The 14,874-nt window shown below is 38.8% G+C and overlaps 1 protein-coding gene across 6 annotated transcripts in view; it reads right to left on the reverse strand.

Annotated features, from left to right (window-relative positions):
• Positions 1–14,874, reverse strand: part of RAPH1 (Ras association (RalGDS/AF-6) and pleckstrin homology domains 1) — a 102,664-nt gene that overhangs the window by 58,462 nt on the left and 29,328 nt on the right. For all 6 annotated transcript variants that reach the window (XM_024981344.2, XM_059878845.1, XM_059878839.1 and 3 more), the window contains exon 2: positions 2,266–2,385. In XM_024981344.2, the coding sequence (XP_024837112.1) occupies positions 2,266–2,385 (120 nt within the window). The remainder of the gene's footprint in view (positions 1–2,265; positions 2,386–14,874) is intronic.

Genomic DNA, 14,874 nt, shown 5'->3' on the forward strand with positions numbered 1-14,874 from the left:
GCCTGGCAGGCTAAAGTCCATGGAGTTGCAATGACTGAAGTGACTTAGCATGCACACACAGCAGTGAGAAATATTCTCCAACAGTTTTAACCTGTTTTCTCTGTAAGACAGCTTCATACATAAAAAAGGATGGTCAAAGCATTAATTTAGGACCCAGCTTTTTTGATGAATGGCTCTTACATGTGTATGTCAGGGGATTTAAAATATACAGAAGGTTTATACAAATATACATAAGATTTTCCTGTATTCAATAGAAATGTTACCTACAGTGGAGCAGCATCAAGTCTACTCCACCTAGAGTGGCTAGGCTTGTATCTGCCTGTCTTTCCTCTTTTTTGGCCTCTCCCCAAGGATGGACAATAAAACACACAGTCAAGGAAACTCCTGGGAGTTCCCTGGGTGCCTAGTGTTAGGATTCCAGGCTTTCACTGCTGTGGCCCAGGTTCAATCCCTGATCAGGGAACCAAGATCCTGCCAGCTGTGCAGCATAGCCAAAAACAAACAAACAAACAAAATGGAAACCCCACACACGACAACTGGCTCTCACATATTTTCCTTCATTATTATTTTCTATTTCCACTCCTTTATTTCCTCAGCACAGAACTGCACAGCCTAGTCATCATCTCTATGCCAAAATCACTTCTTTTTTTTAAAAAAAAATTAAGAATTAAACTAAAATTAGGTTTGGTAACTACAGAAGAAAAGAGCTTTATCACCACAAATGTTATTTCTCCTGACTGGAGATGAAGAGAATGACCTTATGAAATCCTGTGCTGTGCTGGTTGTGCTTAGTCGTCCGTTGTGTCCGACTCTGCAACCCCACGGACTGTAGCCCACCAGGCTCCTCTGTCCACGGAATTCTCCAGGCAAGAACACTGGAGTGGGTTGCCATGCCCTCCTCCAGGGGATCTTCCCAACCCAGGGATCACCCAGGTCTCCAGTATTGCAGGTGGATTCTCTGCCATCTGAGCCACCAGGGAAGCCCAAGAATACTAGGGTGGGTAGCCAATCCTTTCTCCAGGGGATCTTCCTGACCCAGGAATCAAACTGGGATCTCCTGCATTGCAGGAGGATTCTTTACCAGCCGAGCTACCAGAGCAGCCCTAGTAAAGCGTTCTTCTCAAAACTCATCATTAACAGGTTATGGTCACAAACATGTCTGCCTTTCAAAATGATCTAACGAGAATTACATGAACAGCTTCTCAGTTTCAATTCCAGAATGATATGGAAAGAGATACAGAAAAAAACCGGTACTTTAAGTTTCCACTTTACCATCTACTCTGCTACTGGTTAACGAATTTCGTACTTAAGCAATTTAAACAAAAGTTCTTCCCAGAGATATTAGTTAAGAGTGAATGAAATAAGTCTTGTTCTAAAGTTTTCATTGTTGTAAAGTTGTGTGCATGCTTGTTCATGCTGACTTTGTGACCCTATGGATTACAGCCTGCCAGGCTCCTCTGTCCATGGAGTTTTCCAGGCAAGAGTACTGGAGCAGGCTGCCATTTTTTACTCCAGGGGGTCTTCCCAACTCAGGGATCAAACCTACATCTCCTGCTGCATCTCCTGCGTGTCCTGCATTGTCAGGTGGATTCTTTACCAGTGAGCCACCTGGGAAACCCGTCATAAAGTTAGAGTTGTTTAATACAGTTAATTAACTATCTTCATATATATTGAATATAATGTATTAACCAGGGTAGTAATAGTATTTGCTTTTATTCTAAAAAGTGATATTGTTTAGAGGACAAAATAATTCTTTAAAAGACAAAACAAAGATCCAATAAAAGAAAATGAAAAAACTTTGCCACTGTTTTAAAATAAAGCCAGGGATGAAACTTCGTCAGTATTCTGGGATCATGTAATAGAAAATATCTGCATGTGAGGATATCATTTATGTTGTAAAATGTGTTCACTCCACTGTTACGAAATAGGATTTGCTAAAATTTAGATTTTTACATTTTAGGCTTTAAAACTTTTAGCCAGCAACTCAATTTATAAAACAGATTTTAGAAATCCCTCTAGATACACAGAACTTCTGTCAAGAGCATTAAAAAAAAAAAAAAAACCTCCTTAAACTAACCACAGAAGAGAGTATCTTGTGTACCTAGAGTTACTATTCATTTACTTGTTAATGCTTTGGACATTTTCTCTTTATAGCAGTATTTTAAAACATAACCTGTGTTCATATCCTGAGGTCTACACAGTAAAATTTGAACACATAGTGATGACTTAAAATTCTCAACCAGTTTTTCACGCACTGTTTCTAACCTGAGTGAGTTTGTCTAGCTCCCCTAGCCAGGCTCCAAACATTTTGTCTAGGTCCTGATCTTCCTTGTCACTGTCTTCTTCAGCACCATGGTCAATTTCTTCATCCGATAGCTGCTCCATCTGAAATACAGATATGTGTATAATGAACAATTATATGATAAACTTGAAAAATCATGCAGTTTATGTTCTGATATATATTCAAACCTTGAAAACCAAAGACTATATTATAAAAGGAAACTGGAAGTCATAAATGTAGGTAAGGTTGACAAGTGAATAGAAATGAGCAATTAAGTCTCAAATTTTTAGGAAAACAAACTATCGGATAATACTTTGGCCACCTGATACAAAGAGCTGACTCATTGGAAAAGACCCTGATGCTGGGAAAGACTGAGGGCAGGAGGAGAAAGGGACGACAGAGGATGAGATGGTTGGACGGGATCACCAACTCAATGGACATGGGTTTGGGTGGACTCCGGGAGTTGGTGATGGACAGGGAGGCCTGGCGTGCTGCGGTTCATGGGGTCGAAAAGAGTCAGACATGATTGAGTGACTGAACTGAGTCAGAAGTAATGATTTTTAAATCACAAACCACTCCCATTAATCAGAGGATATTATGGTAGTACAGTTCTCTCCACTAATAGATCTTGCAACACACCAAATAGCACAGAAAAATAATTTCAGAAGACTTTAGTAACTTATTATCTTACTTATTCTGTAAAAATCCATTCAAATAAGTATCTCACCCAAAAAGCATTTCACATAAAAGACAATGCAAAATCTTGAATCTATTAATAGTTCAGTTTGTTGAATTTGTTCTTCCATCTTATCCTTCCTTTCTAACCATTTAAAAATTCAAGGAACTAAAACTCAAATAGGAAACGTCAGAAAATTAGAATTGAATACATTAAATTCTTATACAAAATTTCCTACATGTGGTGACTTTTCATGTTTAAGTCCCCTGAAAGAAGAGATATTTTCTTTTTTCCCATTAATAAAATGGTATGACATGGAATTTGCATATTATTTTGTGAAGGGAGGAAAAGTTATATAAAACAAAGATCAATGACTGACCAGATATTTAAAATTCTTTAAGATTAATCTGATTAATATAAAATATTTCATTATTAAACGCTCTAAGAAATCTTCAGTAACACTTAAGCTTTTTTTTTAAATCAACATATCCCAAATTTACTTGACCACATTATCTTTTCCTTCTATTTGGAGCAATACCTGTTAACTTTCTAGAGACATAATGAATATCTTCATTGTACATGCCATACTCTTGACTCACATTTACGAAGACACACATTTTGTTCCAGTGGATCTGGGCAATATTCAAAATACAACCTGTCAGCTAGCCTGAACAATTTTTCAGAGTAAAGATATCCTTAATCTAGAATAAGAATTTGTATACATCTTATACTTCCAAAGCAGCAATCCACAAAATCACCTCTGTGATCCTTATATGTAGTTACGAGATACATAAGGAATTTAACTATATAATTAGATGCCATGTAGTTAAACTTTAAACCTGATTTTATTATATAAAATTTTATAGAAATGGTCAAGCAAATACTGTTGCAAAATCAAAACTGAATTTAGCTCTAATGATGTTGAAAATCAGATATCCCACTTAACCAATTAAGAAATTCTCATTTCTTAATTTCACTACTGTAAGAATGTATTTTTCAGGGCATTCTACCTTGACAAATGGAACATGAATCAACTAATTCTCAAATGCATACTTGTGGCTCTTAAAGAGATTTTGTTTTTATAGTTAACTTGTATTAATACTATTTCTTAGGTTTTTATTTAGTGCTGAATTATTTACAGATCAATCTCAATAGAAACCTGTTATTATATTTCATTAAGTTAGCTACTTATGAAAAACAAAAAAGTGCAAAGAAAAAGCTCATCTGATCAGGCTGACTTAATTACTCAAATAATGCTAGTTTGAGAACATCAAAGAGCAGTAATACTCGGTTTTCCTAATGAGGGCCAACAAGCAACAGAACTTGAAATCTAACAGTCAACTTCCTTTTCCTCCGTAATCTTCAAAACTAAACACACTGGAATAACCCAGAAGCAAAGATATTCGAGGAGGAATTCTGCTTTAATATAATAAACACTTACGCTTGCACTTCCCTCTGAGCACACACTGTAAATGTCCAAAAAGAAGATACTACACTGGAAAAATGAGACATCAGGAATATAATTTTATAGTGCAAACACAAAATAGTTCAAAATGAGTATGAGTATTTTAAATTATCATGGATCCAAACAGAATTCTTCACACCAAAGTTTGGTGTGTTTTGTGAGTTTTTTATTATTATTCAAACCCAGTAATTATTTGACTTTAAAATTTTTCTTTAAATATTTTAATATAAATAAATAAATAAATAAATATTTTAATAGTTTTATTTTTATTTAGACAACTACTGACTCAAGGAACATATGACTTAAGGAACAATAACAGTCATGAAATAAATTAAAAACTTGAAAAAATGATTAGACTTTTACCATTTATGTAACTTTTGCTAATTTTGTCCTTTTCTTGAATTTCTGTCACCACATGGGTTATTTTATCTAAATGAACTTTACATTTTATTCAGATACTTCTCCATAAAAATTTAGGTCCTACTACATTTCTGGAATCAAGATTGCCAGGAGAAATATCAATAATCTCAGATATGCAGATGACACCACCCTTATGGCAGAATGTGAAGAGGAACTAAAGAGCCTCTTGATGAAAAGTGAAAGAGGAGAGTAAAAAATTTGGCTTAAAACTCAACATTCAGAAAACGAAGATCATGGCATCCAGTCCCATCACTTCATGGGAAATAGATGGAGAAACAGTGGAAACAGTGTCAGACTTTATTTTTTGGGCTCCAAAATCACTGCAGATGGTGACTGCAGCCATGAAATTAAAAGATGCTTACTCCTTGGAAGAAAAGTTATGACCAACCTAGATAGCATATTCAAAAGCAGAGACATTACTTTGCCAACAAACGTCCGTCTAGTCAAGGCTATGGTTTTTCCAGTGGTCATGTATGGATGTGAGAGTTGGACTGTGAAGAAAGCTGAGAGCCAAAGAATTGATGCTTTTGAACTGTGGTGTTGGAGAAGGCTCCTGAGAGTCCCTTGGACTGCAAGGAGATCCAACCAGTCCACCCTAAAGAAGATCAGTCCTGGGTGTTCACTGGAAGGACTGATATTGAAGCTGAAACTCCAACACTTTGGCCACCTCATGCAGAGTTGACTCAATGGAAAAGACTCTGATGCTGGGAGGGATTGGGGGCAGGAGGAGAAGGGGACGACAGAGGATGAGATGGCTGGATGGCATCACCGACTCGATGCACAAGAGTTTGGATGAACTCTGGGAACTGGTGATGGACAGGGATGCCTGGTGTGGTGCAATTCACGGGGTCGCAAAGAGTCGGACACAACTGAGCGACTGAACTGAACATTTCTTAAAGGATCTACACTCTGCAACAGCACTCTCCATTCCCTGGAAGGTGATGTTAATCCTTATTCTTCTACCCCCAATACGGAATTGTTTCTATTTACTATACACAACAAATCAGGAGCCCCCAGAAAGTTTACAGGCTCTGCACTGTTCAAAGTCAGCAAATCTGGTAAGGCGATTCATTCTTTACTATGTATCAATCCTGTCTCCAATTAAATCACAATTTCAAACCTGAATTTTCCCAACATGATATAATGCCCCTACTAGAAATGATGACAGAAGAAAATGCAAATTAAATTATACAACAGTCAACTTTCCCTCCAAACAAAAAGGGAAATTTAAAAAAAAAAGAAAGAAAAAACTCATTAATTTTATTTTTAAAATGATTAGGATTTAAATGGATAGCTTCTAATGTGATGTTTTTCCTTAATGATGTGGAAATAGGCCCAAGGAAACTATAATACATACTAGAACAAATACTATTAAATTACTCTATTAAATTAGGTACTTTAGGAGGAACATTAAAGTTTCACTCAAATTCCCTGCTCCATTACATCTGATGGAAACTATGTCCTTAAGAAACAAATATACCCTGCCACAAAGGAAAAGGTTTACTCTTCCAAAGCACAGATGTACTGAACACAGAACACAACTCAGAGCTGCTACAAATCAAGAAGGCCCCAAGTGGTCCTGGTCTTCAGGGACCTCATTGACCACTCTTCCCACTCTCTCCTCCAGTGACACTGTCCTGCCCGCTGGTGTTCCTTGGAGCAGGTTGAGGGAAGGAAAGGTGTGGATTCTGTTTTGAAGTCAGATTGAGAGATGCCTGGCAAACATCCAACTGGCAAAAATGAGGAAATTAGGACCCGGGCATTAGAAAGTTTAGTTAGCTTCAGTATTATTTCAAAACCATATGTTTGTTACAGAAAATAATAGGTTAAAGCTAATAATAATTTAACTATATTTTAAACTAGTTTATTCATGAAGTGAAAATAGGAATAAGGGGGAATGATCCATCATAGTTTATATGCTAGTTGGTTTCATTTCACAGATAACAGTGAATAACTGTGCTTCAATTACTACAGGTTAAAATGTGTAATACACATAGTAAGGCTCCGCTAAACATATTGAATCTATCCATTTAGTATGCTTTAGTATGAACAATATTATATTATTCCCACTAAGTTTTCCATGAAGTTAATTATTCAAGCATAATTTCCCTATTAACCTTATTCTTGGAAGACATTTTGGTTTACTATTTGATTTCCTCACTGCAAGATGGAATGATGATCTTTATCAAGAAGGTGGGCTTAGAATAGAGCTTAAGGATTTGAATAAACATATTCCAGGTAGGGCGAATTATAAAAAGCAAAGAAGACGGTCTGTTTTTGTGAGACCATCAAGTAAAACAAGAGGGAAGAGTCCTGAGATTTAAAAGTCAAGGACTAAGGAAGGACTTTCAGGTCATACAAGACCTTGAAAGCCAAGCCTATTTTTTTTTTTCCTCTCCTTCCAGAAGGCAACTAGGAAGAACTAAACACAGACGTGAAGGAGGTAAGGGGAGAACTAGTAGCCAAGGGAACATGGTACCTGTATAAGTGTTATTAGAAAAGTGAAAGACCATCAGAAGGCCACTCTGGACATAAGAGAGATGTTTAGAGACAATTTAGAGTTTAAAGAGAAATTAGATAGAAATTAGTCTTGAGAACACAAGTCACATACTTGGAGTGGCACCCTAGCTATATACCATGTATTTTTCTTGCCACTCCAAGTATGTGACTTGTGTAAGTTGTACTTTCTCTCAAGACTAATTTCTATCTAATTTATCTTTAAATTCTAAACTCTACATGGCTTAACATTTCTGGAGCATAGGATGTGTGCTGTAGACCCATGGAAAATAGGGCTGGAGAGTAGGTGGGGCAACATTAAAAGCCACATCAAAGTTTGGACTTGATGCCACACAGCAATGTTTTTCCAGGTGTGGTCTGCTGATGACCTGCATGAAAATTACCTAGGGTGCTTCTTCTTAAAGTCAGCTTTTAAATGGCCTGCCAAAGGTCTACTGACTAGTAATTTCCAAGAGTGGAACATTTTTAACAATTCCCCCAGGGCTTTGCTTATACCCACAAAAGTCTGAGAACTGCAAGAGTATGTCATAACTACTGGGAGGACTTCCCAGACAAAAGCAATGCAGTTTTGCATGACCACAATTTGGTTAAAGGCAGAACACTCTAAATAAGCATTCCCGAAGACCATAAAGAAACTAAGCAGCACCACAATCTCCTAAGTAATGTAACATAACCCAATTACTCCTCCTCCATGGAAGAAGCAAGTTCCATGCTTCTTCTCAGCATTATTTAGAATTTCAGTTCTTTATGTCCAGTTAGGTTTCAATAGCTTGAACACAAAAACAGTTTTGAAAACACCACCTATGCTGCTTTAATTTGATAAATAATTCTAAAGAAAAACAGGCACCAGAGAAGAGGGGCTGTGAAGACTTCCAGGTTCAAGGAGTGCCCCCAACTGTGTAAGATACAACTCTTGCAAAATAAAGAGGAAGGAAACCTAAATCAGACAAAAGAAACAATAAGGAAAAAAGCTCTGTTAAATTTAGTAAGGCAAAAAAAAAGAGGAAGAGAACCCATCAAAAGGAGGGAGGAAGTCAGAGCCGAGAAGGAAAAGGAGAGAAACAGGACACAACAAAATGTAAAATGAAGTGAGAACTGTGGGGGATAGAGGGCTATGAACTAACTCATTGGAATAAGGCACCAAAAGGGATGTTTCTCTCTGGACCTAAAACTCTAACTTAGTTCTGTTGTGAACTAAACAGTAGCATGTGCAAACTGCCCAAACAGGAACTGAGAACTTAATAAACCAATTGAAAACAGTATAAAGGCAAGGTTGGTAGAAAAGGAGAAAATAATAAATTGAGTTTACATGAGCTCTTTACAGAGTCAAGATATTAAACATGTGTGTAGAGCAACATTTTCCTCAGGTTTTACCTTTTAACTTTGTTGGACTTTTTTAACGCACTACTAAACTTTTTCAAGTTATTAAATGTAATGAAAACATTCTTACACTCTTTTATTCAGTAAATTCTTCTCCACCCAGAAGCCAGATAAATGTTTATATAAATTTTGTTTTATTTTGCTATTCATTCTTTAATGCAGTTACTACATTTTTACATGGGTAGCTTGGTTTCAGACAAAATGTGAAAGGGAGAACCTAAACTGATTTTCCCCAAAATTCTAAATTTCCCATGCTTGGTATAGTCTCTTAATTATATATCTATGCTCTATGCAGAAGAGCATATGGAGAAGGCAATGGCACCCCACTCCAGTACTCGTGCCTAGAAAATCCCATGGACGGAGGAGCCTGGTAGGCTGCAGTCCATGAGGTTGCTAAGAGTTGGACATGACTGAGCAACTTCACTTTCACTTTTCAGATTCATACATTGGAGAAGGAAATGGCAACCCACTCCAGTGTTCTTGCCTGGAGAATCCCAAGGACGGGGGAGCCTGGTGGGCTGCCATCCATGGGGTCGCACAGAGTCGGACACGACTGAAGCGACTTGGCAGCAGTAGCAGCATGCTCTATGGACACACTAGGTTCTTTTTTTGAGGATCATCTTCCAGTGTGAGCCTTTTCTCAAGTAAACATTACTTTATTCATGTTATTAATTTATAAAGCTGATGAGTTTTTTTAAAAAAATCAGAAGTTCCTTTCTGTATATTCAATCACTTAAATTTTCTCTGGAGGTTAGTACCCCTCAACAGAAAACACTCAAGTTCAAAATGGTGGTGGTTTAGTCGCTAAGCCATGTCCTACACATGTGATGCCATGGACTGTAGTCCGTCATGCTCCTCTGTCCATGGGATTTCCCAGGCAAGAATACTGGAGTGCGTTGCCATTTCCTTCTCCAGGGGATCTTCCTGACCCAAGGATCAAACCTGGGTCTCCTGCACTCAGGTGGGTCTCCTGCATTGCAGGCAGATTCTTTATCGACTGAGCCACAAAATACCTTGCCTACAAATAGCATTATGCAAGATACAAAGAAAGCAGAAAATGTTCCATGACTTCAGAGAATGATAACCTTAACTATGGGAAAGGTGGTAAACACAGAGGTATCTTCATTAACAAATTCTCTAAGAACAAAGTTCCTTTTGTAGGCCTGTGCATAAAGAAAGCTATGGTCTCCTAAGAGTTGAAAGAGACTGAGAAAGAAGCAAAGTGCTGTATTATCCAAAGGCTTCTGCAGGAGCACGCCCAGTAGACAAACTGTCCATGGGGGAACTTGCATGGCCTGACTCTCTGGGAATGAGCTGACACCTGGTACTAAGTTTTGTAAAGTTTCTACATGGAATTGAACTCCCTAAAAAATACAGAGGTGTACTATTCTTGGGCCAGCCACTGTGAACCCCTCCTTATCCAGAGGAAAGAGATATACTAATGGTGGTGACTCACATGCTTATATGCCTTCTCTATTTCTGTTTCTGTTTTTTGACAACCCAGGATGTAAAACATCCTCTTCATTATCATGTACGTTAACTGTGAGGTAACTAAAGATCATATCAGATCAGATCAGATCAGTCGCTCAGTTGTGTCCGACTCTTTGCGACCCCATGAATCACAGCACGCCAGGCCTCCCTGTCCATCACCAACTCCCAGAGTTCACTCAAACTCACATCCATTGAGTCAGTGATGCCATCCAGCCATCTCATCCTCTGTCGTCCCCTTCTCCTCTTGCCCCCAATCCCTCCCAGCATCAGAGTCTTTTCCAAAGAGTCAACTCTTTGCATGAGGTGGCCCAAGTACTGGAGTTTCAGCTTTAGTATCATTCCTTCCAAAGAAATCCCAGGGTTGATCTCCTTCAGAATGGACTGGTTGGATCTCCTTGCAGTCCAAGGGACTCTCAAGGGTCCTCTCCAACACCACAGTTCAAAAGCATCAATTCTTCAGCGCTCAGCCTTCTTCACAGTCCAACTCTCACATCCATACATGACCACAGGAAAAACCATAGCCTTGAAAGATCATATAAAGCAGCATTAAAAATAAACAAGAGCTCTTTTACAGCTGATAGAGGTTAGAATGCCTAAGAGCTAAAAGTCAAATCAAAGCCAATTTTGTTAATATGATGTTTTATTTACTTAAATACAATCCCTAGTAAAGGAATTCTTTGAACAGGATGAACCATATTCATGCTTTTATTTATACTGGATTTGCATATCTTAAGCTACTAAATCCCAAACAGGAACTGCTTATCTAAGTGGAAAAAACAATCTTAGCCCAGTGCTCTACAAGAAACTCCTAACATACTCAGAAATAAGATGTTTTAATGATCAGTTTTATAATCACTTATTACACATATACCACAAACCATAATCTGAATCACAGAGCAACTGAAAAACAAAAAACTGAAAACAAAAAATAATAAGTGTAAATTTCTTATGTTTATATTTTCAAGTTTATTTCAGAAACTGTGAGAAAATTAATTTGTTGTTTTTTAAGCCACCAAGTGTGTGGTGATTTGTTACACCAGTCCTATGAAACCAGTATCGTGTATAAGTGCGTGTGTATATATACATATGTGTGTGTGCGTCTGTGTGCGTATATGTGGCTTCCACAGCTACATCCAGAGATGTTCATCTTACTCATTTTTCTCCACACTTGGGACCTTTCCTGCTATACTACATGGGTCTGAGGTTATCTTTGGAGGTGAGTGTTAGTTGTTCAGTTGTGTCTGACTCTTTGTGACCCCATGAACTGTAGCCCACCAGGCACATCTGTCATTGGGATTTCACAGGCAAGAATACTGGAGTGGATAGCCATTCCCTACTCCAGGAGATCTTCCCAACCCAGGGCTTGACCTCAGGTCTCCTGGGTTGCAGGCAGATTCTTTACCATCTGAGCCACCAGGGAAGCCTATAGTTATTTCTTTGGGATGGCTGATACTGTTAATGCACTCTCCAGATTCAACTGAAACAGAGGCTACAACTTTACTACTCTCTTGGGTAGGAGAAATTGTCTTGAAATTATTGAAAGCCTTATTAGGGTGGTGGTTGACTACTATTTTTTTCCACTTTTGTCCTATTCTCCTATAAGACAGCCAAATGCACAGCAGGAAATACAGCCCCTGAAGGGACCCCATACTTTGGGAGACAGAGAATGCTAGACACCTGTAGCCTGTAGCACAGAAGCCATTTGGATTGGCTTTTGAATCATCAGTATGAACTCAAGGTTTTCAACAGATAGAGGAAAAGGGAAGGCTAGAAATAGATATTATGTGTAGGTGTGTTTACAGATATGTCCACTGAAAAGGCCTCATAGCAGTAACACTTGAGTAGCAATTAGAATATCTAGATTCCAGTTTGGGGTTACATTCTACCCAAAAAGTAATCAGAGATCCTTAAAACAATGATACTAGAGAAAATAACAGGATGAGGCCCTAGAATACTGTGCCAGAAAATGTTCAATAAAGATGGGGACACGTCATAAGGACACAAGAGCCAGCCAGAAGGGGCCTATTCTGGGATCATTTAAGATCAAAATAAATTATGACACAAAGTATAACCTACTGATTAAAACAAGAATCCACAAATCAACACTGATATCAGTTATGTCTGACTCTTTGCAACCCCATGGACTGCAGCACACCAGGTTTCCCTGTCCATCACCAACTCGTGGAGATTGCTCAAACTCATGTCCATCGACTCAGTGATACCATCCAACCATCTTATCCTCTGTTGTCCCCTTCTCCTGCCTTCAATCTTTCCTAGAATCAGGGTATTTTCCAATGAGTCAGTTCTTTGCAGCAGGTGGCCCAAGTATTGGAGGTTCAGCTTCAGCATCAGTCTTTCCAATGAATATTTAGGACTTTCTTCCTTTAGGATTGACTGGTTGGATCTCCTTGCAATCCAAGGGACTCTCAAGAGTCTTCTCCAACACCACAGTTCAAAAGCATCAATTCTTCAGCACTCAGCTTTCTTTATGGTCCAACTCTCACATCCACACATGACTACTGGAAAAACTATAGCTTTGACTAGATGGACCCTTGTCAGCAAACTAAGGTCTCTGCTTTTCAATATGCTGTCTAGGTTGGTCACAGCTTTCCTTCCAAGGAGCAAGCATCTTTTAATTCCATGGCTGCTGTCACCATCTGCAGTGATTTTGGAGCCCCCTAAAAGAAAGTCTCTCACTGTTTCCACTGTTTTCTCATCTGTTTGCCATGAAGTGATGGGACGGGATGCCATGATCTTAATTTTCTGAATGTTGAGCTTTAAGCCAGCTTTTTCACTCTCCTCTTTCACTTTCATCAAGAGGCTCTTTAGTTCTTCTTCACTTTCTGCCATAAGGGTGGTGTTATCTGCATATCTGAGGTTCTTGATATTTCTCCTGGCAATCTTGATTCCAGCTTGTGCTTCTTACAGCCCAACATTTCACATGATGTACTCTGCATATAAGTTAAATAAGCCGGGTGACAATATACAGCCTTGACGTACTCCTTTCCCTATTTGGAACCAGTCCATTGTTCCATGTACGGTTCTAATTGTTGTTTCTTGACCTGCATACAGATTTCTCAGGAACCAGGTAAGGTAGTCTGGTATTCCCATCTCTTTAAGAATTTTCCACAGTTTGTTGTGATCCACACAGTCAAAGGTTTTGGCGTAGTCAATGAAGCAGAAGTAGATGTTTTTCTGGAACTCTCTTGGTTTTTCCATGATCCAACGGATGTTGGCAATTTGATCTCTTTTCTAAATCCAGCTTGAATATCTGGAAGTTCTCGGTTCACATACTGTTGAAGCCTTGCTTAGAGAATTTTGAGTATTATTTTGCTAGCGTGGGAGATGAGTGCAATTATGCGGTAGTTTGAACATTCTTTGGCATTGCCTTTCTTTGGGATTGGAATGAAAACTGACCTTCTCCAGTCCTGTGGCCACTGCTGAGTTTTCCAAATTTGCTGGCATGTTGAGTGCAACACTTTAACAGCATCATCTTTTAGGATTTAAAATAGCTCAGCTCGAATTCCATCACCTCCACTCCATCTTTTAGGATTTGAAATAGCTCAACTGGAATTCCATCACCTCCACTAGTAGTGATGCTTCCTAAGGCCCACTTGACTTCGCACTCCAGGATGTCTGCTTCTAGGTGAGTGATCACACCACTGTGGTTATCTGGGTCATTAAGATCTTTCTTTATATAGTTTTGTGTATTCTTGCCACCTCTTCTTGATATCTTCTGCACCTGTTAGGTCCATAATGTTTCTGTCCTTAATTGTGCTCATCTTTGCATGAAATGTCCTCTTGGTATCTGTAATTTTCTTGAAGATACCTCTAGTCTTTATATCTGCTGCTGCTACTACTGCTAAGTCACGTCAGTCATGTCCGACTCTGTGCGACCCCAAAGACGACAGCCCACCAGGCTCCCAAGTCCCTGGGATCCTCCAGGCAAGAACACTGGAGTGGGTTGCCAGTTCCTTCTCCAATGCATGAAAGTGAAAAGTGAAAGTGAAGTCCCTCAGTCATGCCCGACTCTTAGCAACCCCACGGACTGCAGCCTACCAGGCCCCTCCGTCCATGGGATTTTCCAGGCAAGAGTACTGGAGTGGGGTGCCATTGCCTTCTCCGAGTCTTTATATCTAGTTTGATATAAATAAACAATAGGCAAGAAAGTTTTCCTTACAGTAAAATGCCAACTAATTAACACAGAAGAAACAACAGACGATCACTGTTACAACCATTGTAGTAACAACTGATTCAGGCAAGAATCATCAATAGATGCTAACACTAGTGGATGAATATTTGATGAGACATTTATATATTTTCAAAGTATCACCCCACAAATTACCGGAGGTATGCTGCCGTAACCAAGTTATCAACTTAACATCACCACTTCTGGGGCAAACGTTATGCTTCCTGAGGGGCTTCCCTGGCAGCTCAGACAGTAAAGAATCTGCCTGCAATTGAAGGCATATTCATTTTGTAGCATTCCTGACAAAAATTCATTACCTAAATTAATCCTGAGACGTTTTATAAAATAACTGGCCTGTAGTTTTCAAAACTGTTAACAGTGAAGAGCACAAAGAAAAGCTGAGGATACATTCCAGATGAAAGGAAAGGGCTTCCCTGGTGGCTCAGACAGTAGAG

This window comes from Bos taurus, chromosome 2, assembly GCF_002263795.3.
Source record: "Bos taurus isolate L1 Dominette 01449 registration number 42190680 breed Hereford chromosome 2, ARS-UCD2.0, whole genome shotgun sequence".
Classification (NCBI taxonomy): Eukaryota; Metazoa; Chordata; class Mammalia; order Artiodactyla; family Bovidae; genus Bos; species Bos taurus.